Source organism: Artemia franciscana, chromosome 10 (assembly GCF_032884065.1).
Source record: "Artemia franciscana chromosome 10, ASM3288406v1, whole genome shotgun sequence".
NCBI classification, from domain to species: domain Eukaryota; kingdom Metazoa; phylum Arthropoda; class Branchiopoda; order Anostraca; family Artemiidae; genus Artemia; species Artemia franciscana.
This window is the reverse complement of record NC_088872.1, coordinates 40,119,770-40,133,383: the sequence shown is the minus strand read 5'-3', so window position 1 is coordinate 40,133,383 and position 13,614 is coordinate 40,119,770. Positions and strand designations below refer to the sequence as shown.

At 34.7% G+C, this 13,614-nt stretch overlaps 1 protein-coding gene across 1 annotated transcript in view; it reads left to right on the top strand.

Annotated features, from left to right (window-relative positions):
* LOC136032185 (GATA zinc finger domain-containing protein 14-like) overlaps positions 1–13,614 on the top strand; it is a 44,607-nt gene that overhangs the window by 5,292 nt on the left and 25,701 nt on the right. The window contains exons 2-3 of the mRNA XM_065712383.1: positions 95–177; positions 12,145–12,643. Of these exons, the coding sequence (XP_065568455.1) occupies positions 95–177; positions 12,145–12,643 (582 nt within the window). The remainder of the gene's footprint in view (positions 1–94; positions 178–12,144; positions 12,644–13,614) is intronic.

Sequence of the window (13,614 nt, the reverse complement as noted above, 5' to 3'; positions counted from 1 at the left end):
CAATACTTTCTTATTGTCTGACATATTTTATTTTGAGATACAGGATTTGTGTCTTGATTGAAAAGTATCTTAAATTTCTTTTATATGTTCGTAGGTGTCGGCGGCTGCAAACATAAGCAGAGGTTATGCACAAATAGAAGAAGAATATGGGGTTGAAAACGACTTAATGGACTCAGCGTAAGATATAAATCCGAATAATCCTTTGTCCTATTTAATACAAAAAACAAGTTTTTTTTAACTGAAAGTAAGGAGCGACATTCAAACTTAAAACGAACGGAAATTCTTCCGTATATGAAAGGGGCTGTCCCCTCCTCAACGACCTGCTATTTACGCTAAAGTTTGACTCTTTGTTATAACTCTACTTTTTAAAACAATAAAAACTTTAGCGTAAAGAGGGGGCGTTGAGGAGGGAACAACGCCTTTCATATAAAGAATAATTTCTGTTCGTTTTAAGTTTTAATGTCGCTCCTTACTTTCACTTATAAAAATTGTTTTTTTTATTTAATATCTGAAAGTTTTTGAATTAATGCAGGTTTTGAATTTGGCTCACCGTACACGAATAATTAAAACGAAATATGCATATTAATTTTATTTTTTTTAAACTAATAATAACCTTATAATAACCTAAGTTTTATTTTTGTTTCAGTTTGTTTAAGAATGACTCCTGAATCACAAAGGCTATCTAATTAGAATAATAGCCTCTTTTAAAAGTTAAAAAAGAAACTTTAGCGTAAGAGCAAGCTACTGAGGAGAAGCAACCCATTTCATATACGTAATATTTTCTGTTCGTTTGAGTTTTGATGTTGTTTCTTACTTTCAGTTGAGAAAAACCAGTTTTTCATTTAATTGCTGATTGTTTTTAAATAATGTCGGAAAATCCAGCTCCTCCTCCATGGAAAATTCCCTTCCCTCACGGGAAATTTCTCCGTGGAAAGATTCTCCCTTGTAGCTTGAATTAGCTGGATTTGCGGGACTAATTTTGTAAGGCGTAGCAACAGAACGGCCAAATAGGTCGAAACTATTATTATGAAAATGAGAGTCACAAGTTGAGCAATTCTCAAATGACTGAAATGAATGAAAGAAAAGATCTTTAAAAGATATACGTAGTAATTTATGCTCATTTAAGTTTTAATGTTATTCCTTACTTTCAGTTGGAAAACACTTATTTTTTTATTTGATAAAGTCCACAAGCCGAACGCATAAAATATCTTTGGTTTATTATCACATAAAAATCATATATATGAAGTATAGTTATATATGAATATATAGTTATGAAGCTGCTTAAGGTAAAATCAAATGCTAAGATTAGCCAGAAAATAACACAAACAAACTATTCCTTATATTGGCCATTATTTTACAAAATTTGGACTTCAGCGTAAAGAAAGAGGTATTGACGAGGGGGCGAACTTCCTCGTATACGTAATATGAGGGGGTTCTCCCCCTCGTCAATAACTTACTCTTTACACTAAAGTTCGAATTTTATAAAATAATAAAAATTTCTAAAAATATTTTAGCATAAACAGCTAGGTATTGGTGAGGGAACGAATTCAATTTTATACGTTATAATTTCTAATTCGTTTTAAGTTTTAATGTTACTCCTTACTTTCAATAGGAAAAACTTGTTTTTTTAATTTAATTTCTGAGTGTTTTTTAAATAATGCTGGATATCCAGCGCCTTCTTCATAGAAATTATCTTCCTCCATGAAAAATTCCTCCATGGAAAGATCCTCCCACGTAAACCAATCCCCCCGCCCCCACCAGATAACCCCCCCTTGAAAACGTCTGTATACTTACAAAGGCGCCGGGAGAAAATTTTCCAGGGGGGGCAGACGCCAAAGTAGCAGTGGTGGTTGACAGTTTAGGTGGCTTAGGGCACCAAACTACGACTTTACCCCAAAGAGGAGGAATTTGCAATCAATTTAAAATTCTGAAAAGCTAATTGATTTACAAGTATCAGTAACTATATTTTAGGCTTCCCAGTTACAAACGAAGCAATGCCAGGCGGTGGCAGTACTGGATTCAACTAAGTTGATTCGCTTTATTTGTAATGGAATTAGGCTACGTTCGGTGATCTATAATTGCGTATGAACTTTAATGAAGGGGAGTGAGTCAGTTAGGGAGAGTAGGAATTAATTAAAATGTTCCTCAACACAGCTAAAATGTAACATTCCCATATCTAAAAGCACATAGGTGGAAAAAGTAAGGCAGGTCATATTCAGCCCCACCAGGAAATTTCTTTGAGGTGGCAAATGCTGCTAGGAACTTAGTTTTCAGCAATTTTAAATGGTAATATTATTCTTTTTCTATTTATATGAAGTACTTTAATGTATTTAAACGAATGTATGTAATGTATTTATCGATATGAAAATCCTATTCAAGCGGTTGTGATGGCTTCAGTTATGTAGCAGATCAAAAGTCTCACAGAATTTCCATCCATACAAACAATAATACTCCTTTTCATCCAACCGAAATTCTTTAGTAGTAATATTAACAAGGACTTTTCACCAAAATTACTATGCATTGCCAGTTTTTTAAGTATATTCAAATTTTATCCAAAATTGAAGTTGTATATTTAAACGTAGGACGGCATTAATCAACGTACAATTATTGATTTAAAAATTTTAAAAGCCAGTAACCTGGGATTTAAGGTGAGGTACCTCAGATTATATCTTGATTAGGCCTGGGTATGATTTGGAAAACAGCTAGAAATTGAATAAGAAAAGAGCTTTTCAACTGAAAGGAAGGAACAGATTTGGAACCTACTTGAACAGTATATTCTTTGTGTGAAGGGGGCTGTCTGTTCCTTAGCTCTTACTCTATACTGTGAAATTTGGCGTTTTTCCAATTTCAAAGAAAATATGATTTAAATAAAAGGAAATATGAAAAAAAAGATTTTCAAAGCACTAAAAATTTTTCTTTAATGAACTAAGTGTTGAGAAGGGGGTAGCCCCCTTATATACATTTATATTTATTTTCAGTTGTAAACTTGCTCCTTACTTTAGTTGAAAAACCTTTTCTATTTGTTTAATTACATTTCATGAAACTGTAAAGTTTTATGAACACAATACTTTTGGTAGCGCAGAAAAATTATCAATATTTCAATGACCTCTATTTGTATTTTGATGGGAAATTAAATAAAAAACAAGTTTTTTTAAATGAAAGTAAGGAACAACATTAAAACTTAAAACGAACAGAAATTAATCCGTATATGAAAGATGCTTTTCCTCCTCAACGCCTCGCTCTTTACGCTAAAATTTGACTCTTTCTCTTAACTCTACTTTTTAAAACAGTAAGAAACTTACTGTTTACCACTGTTTACCACAGTAAGAAACTTACTGTTTACCACTGTTTACTACAGTAAGAAACTTACTGTTTACCACTATTTACCACAGTAAGAAACTTACTGTTTACCACAGTAAGAAACTTACTGTTTACCACTGTTTACCACAGTAAGAAACTTACTGTTTACTGTTACCACGAACTGTTTGATCCTTGACGTCTACCAGTAAGATCGACCAGCTCCTCTTTTTCTTTGAATTACAATACGCATTCCTGAAAACATTTTCTCATATTAAGGATACCAACCAGCTTTTTTATTAATCAATCCATTTAGCCAGTGAATTAATCATACGAGGATTTCTAACGTTATCATAGGTAACGCAATAGTGCTGCCTAAGTAAAGAGCGATGTGGGCACAATTAAGGGTGGATCCAGGGTTTTTTTTAGGAGGGAGGGGTGCATAATCGGTTGCTTCGATGAACTTGCGAACAAAGAAATACCCACAATTTAAAGGGAACTCGACAACTATGTGTCGTAGGTAGGTAGTGGAAATGGTCGTAAATTTAATCGAAAATCTGAGGAGGGTTAAAGTTTTAATACATCTGTTGAAATTAAAATGGTATAAAAATATTGATACAAAAAATAGTAAGTTATAACAACCATCCCGCCAAAAAAAAAGCTGTTCACACATATAAAAAAAAATATGATATTTAATATTTTCTTCATGTTTTTTTGCCTTTGCACTTCTGACCACTATAGCGAGTGAGTTAAGCTTTTTATCGAAAAAAAAATGGTCTTGAACCATATTTTGGGGTCATGCAATTATAGTGACAATTTGTGTAGGTCAAATCATTTAGTATGTCGCCTAACTTTGCGGCATCGCTTAGTAAATATGATAGTAATGAAGAGCAGGAAATGAGGATAAATATACAACTTGTATATTCATAAGAGATATATAAAACATTAAATGCTAGTTCTTTTAGGGGTGTAACAAGAAAAACAGAACGGAGAGATAGAAATACATAGAATAAATTTAAGACGAGACTTTTAAGTATAGGCAATAAAGCGTTAGCTAATCACTGTTTCTTTCTAAAAATAGTGTTTTAATAAACAGTATCCACTTTGACGAAATCTCAAAAATTTACTAATCAAAATTTTACTTTTCATGACAACGTAGTGTATCTTTCAACTTTTTGAAGTTCGATATATTTTGCTTAAATTACAGAATTCACAATTTTATAAGGAACAGTCGATTTCTCTATTTCCACTCCCGCCATATCTATTTATTACACAGTCGATATCTACCTTAATATTTCGGGGGACCTTTATAATGGCTAGTCCTGTCGGTCTAGAGCCCTGTCAATTTAAATCTCTTCGTTAGTATTTCCTCTTCTATTCATCCTAAATATATGAATAAAGACCAAAATCGTCAGATAAATATGAACTCTAATAAAAATGTATGTAGGTATGTACTTCAAAATAAGTACACGAGTCGAAATGCTCTTTAAAAAATTAATAATAATGTGTTTGTTATCTTTGTATTTGATAGGTATAGATTGGTGATTTAAATTCTCAAGGTTTCAAACTGTAGAGATTTCTAATTAATTTTTTTTTTTAATCTTGAGACTTTCAGATATTCAAATTAAACGTTTAAACCTCGATATGTCTGTTGATCACAAAAATAAAAATTGAAATTTGACTCAGATTTGACATTAAGTAAGGGAATTGCCCTGTAAAAATTTTGATTTATAAACAACTAATCGTAGAAATATGATTGGATGGCATGTATCAAAATAAGTATAAAAATCAGTTTGGACAATTTTATGGGCAAATATATGCAAACCCTATGCAAAAACGTAACTTTATTTCGTGACTGGTTTGTATTGAGAAGATGAGAAATTCTGAAGTAATATTGTTGTTGCATTCCGTTTCCGTGGTTGACTCAAGTTGTAAGAATTTCCGCTTTTTATCAACATTTTATTAGTAAACGTTCGAAAAAAAATCAATGCCATTCCATTGATTCAAACTGAGTATTCAGAGTCCCGTCTATACCATCTAGAAAAAAAAAACACATAATTATTTGCCTTCTTTCATAAACAATTTTTCGAAAATCTATTCTTCTTAAAAGATTACTCCAACCTTTAAAGGACTATTTCGACTCATATACTTAGTTTTAAGTATATACTTATACGAACCTTTAATAAAGTTCTAAGGAGTTTGGTCTTTATTTTAATGTTTTAGGATAAACAGAGGAGGGGATATGTCATGTAATGCAGAGCTTTAATTTGACTAAAATCCAAAACTTAAATAAATAATCTTCTCATACATTTACTTTCTATTATACAAATCCCCTAAAAAACAACAATGTTATAAAAACCACCCCACTTCACAAAAAAATCAAACCTAAAAAACCAAAACAGACAGCCAAAAAAAGTAATGATATCGATTTCTTTGCCTCAGTGCCATAGCTAGACTAGAAGACACATCTTTGACAGTAAAAACAAGTAAATATTTTGCTTTTCAGCCCCGTTGTTACCGCACAATCCAGAAATATCATTTCGACAGCCTAAAGAAGTTAGGATTTTAAATTTTTCCTCCTTGTTATTACAAAATGAAGATTTTCGCCGCCCAGTTGGCTTTTGTGGCATTTAAGGTTATATGGAAAGGGTGATCATATAAACTTCCGAGGGGGTTTGTTGGATCGGTAATCAGAAATTCTAGTTCCCTCTTTAAGATTCAGAGTGACCGGAGGGTGGATACCATCTAATACAAGTTTTGAGGTTGTCATTTGTTGTCGTAGAAACTTCTAAAAGGGCTAATTTGATTGAGAATAGAAGTAGCTAGTGCCCGTTTTAATAGTTGAAAGTGATTAGAGGGCAATTAACCCCCCTCTTACGCCCACCATTTCCCCAAACACATCCAATCCAAATTTTGAGATAGTCATTTTGTTTAGCGTCCTTAGAAGGTCCTGACATTATATCTTTCAGGATGACCCCTCCCCAGAGTCTTCAGGGCAAGGGTTGTAAGTATGGAGAGGGTGGTTGTAGAAAATTCAAAATGGGCTCATTGGATTAGAAATAAGATGTTTAGTGCTCTTTTTAAGATTCAGAGTGACCAGAAGGTGAATACCCCCCACACCTCGTATTTTCCCGAAATGTATCAGATAGAAATTATGAGATAGGCATTTCTTGTCGTAGGAACTTCAAAAAGAGCTCAGCTGATTGAAAATTGTAAGGGTTAGTGCTCTTTTCAATAGTCAAAAGTGATTAAAGGACATCTAACCCCCCTCCCACGCCCACCGTTTCCTCAAACACATCCAATCAAAATTTTGAGATAGCCATTGTGTTCCACTTACAAAGGGCCGGAAATTATGTCTTTGAGGATGAACCCCCCCCCCCTTTACAGCCCCAGGGCAAGGATTGTAAGTTATACCCTGGGGGCATATAAGGTATGTATAGAAAAGATGATCGTATAAACTTCGGAGGGGAATCATTCGATTGGTAGTCAAAAGTTCTAGTGGCTTTTTTTATATTCAGACTGATCGGAGGGTGGATAATCCCCCCCCCACACCTTATGTTTTCCCAAAATGCATCTGATCGAAATTTTGAGATGGTCATTTGTTGTCTTAAAAACTTCAAAAAGAGCTCAATCAATTGGAAATTGAAAGGGTTAGTGCCCTTTTTAATAGTCAAAAGGTGATTGGAGGGCAACTAACCGTCTCCCTCGGCCACCATTTCCCCAAACCCATGCAATCTAAATTTTTAGAAAGCCATTTTGTTCAATGCAATTGAAAGCTTCAGAAATTACGTGTTTGAGGATAACACCCCCCCCCCTCAGGCCCTTAGGGCAAGGGTTGTAAGTTATGTTCTGGGGGCATATAAGGTATATGTAGAAGGGGAGATCGTATAACCTTTGGAGGGGGGCACATTGGGTTGATAATTCAAAATTCTTGTGCTCTTTTAAAGATTCGCAGGTATTGGAGGGTGGATACCCTCCCCTCCCGCCACACCTCGTATTTTCCAGAAATGTATCTGATTTTAATTTTGGGATGGCCATTTGTTGGCGTAGAAACTTCGGAAACTCTCCATGCGATTGGAAATTGAAAGAGCCAGTGCCATTTTAATAGTCGGAAGTGATTGGAGAGAAACTACCCCCCCCCCCCACAAGCCCAGCATTTCTGCAAACACGTCCAATAAAATTATGAAATAACCATTTTTTTAAACGTAATTGAAAGATCCGGAAATTATGTGTTTGGGGATGAATACCGCCCCTCCCTCAACAGCCTTCAAGACAAGAGTTATATGTTACACCCTCGGGACATATAGTATATATATAGAAAGGATAATCGTATAAGCTTCGGAGAGGGCTCATCGGATTCGTAATCAGAAGTGCCGTTTTTAAGACTTAGAGTGATCGCAGGGTGGATACCCCCACTATACCTCGTATTTTACCGCATCTGATAGAAATTTTGATAGGGCCGTTTGCTGTTGTAGAAACTTCGACAACAGCCCATTCGATTGGAAATTGAAAGGACCAGTGCCGTTTTTAATAGTTGAAAGTAATGGTGGGCAACTAACCGCCTCCCTTATCCACCATTTTGTCACACATATCCAATCAAAATTTTGAGATAGCAATTTTGTTCAAAGTAATTGAAAGTACCGGAAATTTTGTATGATTCAGAGTGACCAAGGGTGGATATCCCCCACCCCTTCAAAACCTCATATTTTCCCGTAATGCATCTGATAAAAATTTTGAGATGGCCATTTGCAGTCGAAGAAACTCCGAGAAGGCTCTTTCGATTAGGAATTGAACAGGCTAGAGCCTATTATATTAGTCAAAAGTAATTAAAGGGCAACAAGCCCCTCCGCACCCATCAATTCCCTAAGCAAATCTAATCAAAAATTTTTGAGATAGCCATTTTGTTCGGTGTAGTTGAAAGGTCTTGATATTATGTCTTTGACAAACCCCATACCTTCTCAAGACCACACCCTTGTTTATACTTTGCTGAAAAAAATGTCTGTGGATTGTCAGTTTAGTATGCATATACAGATACTAATTCCTTGAAGCTTCATTAACTTTTAATTTCTTAAAGTTAAAAAAGTTAAAACACCTTAAACGTATTTTGTTTATTTAAATCATACAATAAAACACTGAGTTAAACTCAAAACGAGCAAAAACTAAAATGATTTGGGCTGAAAACCCCCATGTCTTCTCAAGACCAGAACACAGTTTGCACTTTACTAAAAAAAAAAATATATTTACAATATTTTCAATTTGTTTTTACGTGTTTAAAATGATTTTACTGGATATATCAAGGGAGAAGTCCTCCCCACTGCACTCCAATTACAGCGCGAGTGTCTGGTGCCCTTTTTAAGAGTAACAATAGATTGGAGGCCAGCAGTCCTTTTCTCGAGCCTATTCATTTTCCAATCGCATCCAGTCAAAATTTTGAGACAGCCATTTTGTTCAGCATAATAGAACGGTCCAACAGCTATGTCCTTAGGGACATTAGACATGTCAACCCCTACAATTATTCAAATGGCCCGTTATACTTTAAAACTAAATGTCGCTCTAAAAATAAATCAAAAGGCATTGTGTTAAATGGTTGCCAATAAGACGTCTCTAGAATGACTGGGGGTATTAAGTTGAAACTTTTGGAGATACTACTAATGCTACTTCTGCTCTTGCAATTTAAATAAATATAAAGAGAGTGTAAGTATATCCAGGTTGTCAAAGAGCATAGATAGAATATTTTGGGAATGATATTAAGTTTTATTTTTATGGTCAACTTCAGAAGCTATAAAATTAAAAAATATTGTGGGTGTCAGGATTAAAAATTGCTGAACAAGTTTCTCCAACATACGAATAGCAACCCATACAATGGATTCTTATAGAAGAAAACTAAAAAGATATACAATATTTTTTCCATGAAAAAAACTATGTCAATAAAAAACGAACAGAAATTAATTAAAAAAAAAAATTTTTCCACAAGAAAAGTTTTTCAAAGAAAAGTAAAGAGCTCTATTAAGCCAAGAATGAGCAAAAATAAATTCAAGTAATCTTCCAAACGTAAAATTACCGCAAAGCACTTTCAATAGATAAATGAAACTCAAAACGAACAGAAATTACAATAAATAGCCGAGTAATACTCAAAACGAGCAAACATCAACATAAGTAGGGCTGATAACCCCTATGCCTTCTCAAGACCAGAACACAGTCTGCGCTTTACTGAAAACAAAATACGCTTGAAATGTTTTCACTCTTCTTACTTTCACAAATGAAAAATTGTCAAAACCTTAACGACGAAATTTCAGTATATGAATGAATGAATGAATGACTGTATTTAAAGCCATTTTTCATGCCGTTTAAATACATATACAACAACAAACTAACTAAATCATGTAACACTGACTTTCGAATAATAAGACCTTTCCGGACAAAATTTCCAACTGCTACTGTATTTACTTTTGACGTTGACTTTAAAATTCCAAAAAGGGGCTCACAACCACCCATCCCAAGAAAGCTCCCTCTTACCTCTTTTAGCCCCTTACATCTGAAAATAAAATGGTCCAGCCCATCAAAATCACCGCAAATCGGGCAAATATACCACATTCCCGGGTAACACATTTTTTCCAAACTCTATAAAGAGGGAGACAGTTTGCTCGCACCTGCATCCATAACCTCAGGGATTCTTTTGGAATCCCCAATATAAAATAAAACTCTCACCATATTTTTCTTTCACCTTAGTAAGAACTTAAGCTTTCCGACTGGCTATGGTCGCTCCACCATTTCTGGATTTCTTGATTTTCCAGTCTTAATTAACTTTGTAATCTGAGATTGGGCCATCACCTCCATTCCACGAATAGGCTACGATAAACCTGTGCTGTCCAGGAGTTTTTTGACATGGAAGGGCCATGAAGATTTTTTTCTCAGAACAAGTAATTTATCATACACTGCTCAGATGAGTATTGGGGAGGGACATTGCAGTATTTTCAGCCAAACCCTAATTAATTGGGTCTGTCTATGTTTTCCTCATGAAGAAAAGTTCCGAATTTCCCTTGATGAAAAGGGCGTGGGTTGTGGCGTGCAGACCTAGCATTCATTTATAATATTGTAGCTGTAGAGTTTCTAATGAATTTGTCACTTCTAGGCCCCATACTTCTCCCCCATAATGCAGGATTGGCCTTATTTTTGAGTTGAACACATTTTTGTGCATCTTTATGTCACATATTCCCATCAAATTACTGTTCCTGAACAGCGTTGCAATTGCCGCTTTTCCTCGATTTGCTCGATTTTCCTCGATATGTCAATTTAACTGATAATCCACGGTCATTTGATTGTTTTTTTTTTTCAGTAAAGCGTAAATCATGTTCTGGTCCTGAGAAGAGATAGGGGTTATCAGGCCTACTTATGTTATTTTTGCTCGTTTTGAGTTTTACTCGGCTATTTATTGTAATTTCTGCTGGATTTGAGTTTAATTTATTTATTGTTATTGATTTGTGGTAGTTTTAAGCTTGGAAGATTACATGACTTTTTTTTGGTCATTCTTGGCTTAATGGAGCTTTTTACTTTCATTTGAAAACTTGTTTTGTGGAAAAAAGCTTTTTAAATTATCACTAAAAATACTGGCCTTTTCAATTTCCAAAACAACTTGGATAAAATGCATCCATAGTTTAGGCTAAAAAAAAAATACTGAAAGTGAAAGTTCAAAGACATTTACATAAACAAGAAGAAAAATTAGCTTATGTAAAATTTTACCAGCTTTTTGGCACTCGGGCAAGCTTACCAGCGAAGTCCCCATGACCCTAGTAGAGTGTCTAACTCTACTAACATATTAAAGGTTCAAAAAAGAAGTTTAACATAAAAGTTTGTAATGACGAACAATAAATAAAGGGGATCCATGCCAATAACAACCAAAATTAAAGGATGGGGTTTTTTGATAACAACATCTACAAAAAAATCTCATGTTAATGGAAACTATGCAAAATTTAGCAGGTTTAAATGTACATATCAAAAGTTATCAGCATAAGTCATTTTGTGTTTTTTCAGAAAAGAGGAGCATCACCCCCAAAGACGTTCACTAGTAGGTCCTCAGTGATAGTTTTAGTTAGATTTAGGATGCCGAAGAAGACCACATAAAAAGTTTTCTAACTAGGGAAATTTGAAGTTTCACTTTTACCGTGTCACGGTTGCGTGTTTGTGTTTTTGTCTTTACTTGTTCCTTATTTCTTTCACCCGGAGTGAGCGTATCAAGTATATGGTTCAACAGTTTTCAGATCGGTTTAGTTCACAAAGGAGTTTCGAGTTCTAGTGCCCTTCAATAGTCAAAGCGAATGAAAAGTAAGCCTCCTTCCACACCATGCGGTACCTCAAGAACACGTTGGGGCCAGATACGGCGTCGCTTCAAAATTTAAAGGGAGGCATTTTCATTAGAAAGGTCAAAATGCAAAATAATATGTCTCCAAATGTAGTATGACTTGTGTAGCCCCCGAGACAAGCTTAAATAAATTTGTATTATTTCAGAAAATACGAGAATCGCCTCAAAAGGTGTTTCGTCCTCAATGGTAGTTTTACTATTAAATTTAAAATGCCCAAGAAAACCATAAAAAGTTTTTAAGCCCCTAACTAGGAAAATATTAGGTTTCACACGTTGAGCCTTTTTTCTTTAATTTGGGTCTAGGCTTAATCAGAGGGGCGACGGGAATATTTATTTCACTAGGATATCAGTAAAAAATTGCTCATTGGAATACAATTATATTTCAAGTTAAAGAAATGCTCTCAAAAACTGGTATTTAGCTTAGTAAATAATTTTGCTGAAATTCGTTTGATGTTTTTCATAATCTTAATGCTATCTCTGTTTTTCAGGACAATTTCAATGATGCTAAAAGCACCTTTACCAATAAATAGCCTTTCTAATGAAATAAAGTTCCGAATTGGCCGAAAAAAGAAGATGAAAGAAGATAGTATGAGTTACAGTCCATCTCCTAGCCCAGCGCAAGATCCTATGAATACCAACTTTGGATGGGATTTTCCAAGTCCGCCTTCTTTTTCTCCTCCTTCTTTCTTTCAGAACCCAGGATATGGAGGAGAGTTATCTCCACAGTCCCGTCCTTCAGAGCATAGTGCCCCTTTGCAATCATCCCAAAGTTCCTTCTCTTGGCAAGGGGAAGCTAGCCCAGGGTTTGATTCGTACAAGGGAGATAATGGCGATTTTTCTTCTGTGCATGGCAATCCCACGCCACCAGGAAATATGAATAGGGAGCCTTTTGGAGGGGCGAGTGATAACTATGGAAGTCAAGAAGATTTTGTAAAAACGACGAATGTAGTGCAGCCTGTATATTACTATATATATTATCCTTATGAGGTAAGGACTTAAACTTTTTCTTAGCATAGGAAAAACTGTTGTTATAAAAATTTTTTTTCATTAAGGACGTCAAAACGGGCATAATAAAGAAAAAAGATCGTCTTGATACAACTGCATTAAAATCGAAACTAGAATCCACCTAGTTGAAAATTTATCCATTTAAACAATAATACTGACAATAATAAAATAAGGTAACTAGTGCAATTGTTAAGAAATTGACCTATTTAACAGCTTATATTATCGAAAGATAAAATGAAATTCAGGCTAAAGAAATAAACTATTAACACATTTCCTCAACGAAATAAGGCCCAAGAATTTGGCTTCTTCAGTTTTTGACTTTGATTCTTATGACCAGGTCACACTTGTGGATAAAACCGAAAATTCGTACGAGTACAGCACCAATTGTGTGTCCCGCTTGTAGTCCAATGAACTAAACGATGCTCAACTTTCTGACTGAGATCTTGAGATAGATCACCATATCAGAGTAAACATACAAAATTAGTCTGAAATTAGAAAATATGGAAGCTTGGACAAAGTCTTCCCTATCTGTGAATTGAATCTGGCAAATAATACAAAGACCTACTTTAAGTACCAGCCCTATGATTGTCATCCATTTTTAGGCACTTAGCTTCAATAATGTTACTGTTTTGAGAGAGCATTCGAATAAAGAGAAAAAGATAGACTATCATCCCTTACTTCCACGCTCAAAACTGGCTTTAATCCATTGGTTTACTTTTGTGACTTCAGTTTTTTTTTTCTTTTAGCCAATCACATTGCTTCTTAAGCGTACATTAGAAAGGGAAGCCAAGTAACCATTGGTATCAATTAACAAGACTATAGGGCCGAGGGACATTTTGTATTTTTTTTTTCAATGACAATACAAAATAAAGCTTTTTCAACGAAAATACCATAAAAACTATTTTTCTAAATCTATGGGGAGCATATACCCCCCTGCCTTCCCCCCGATTGAC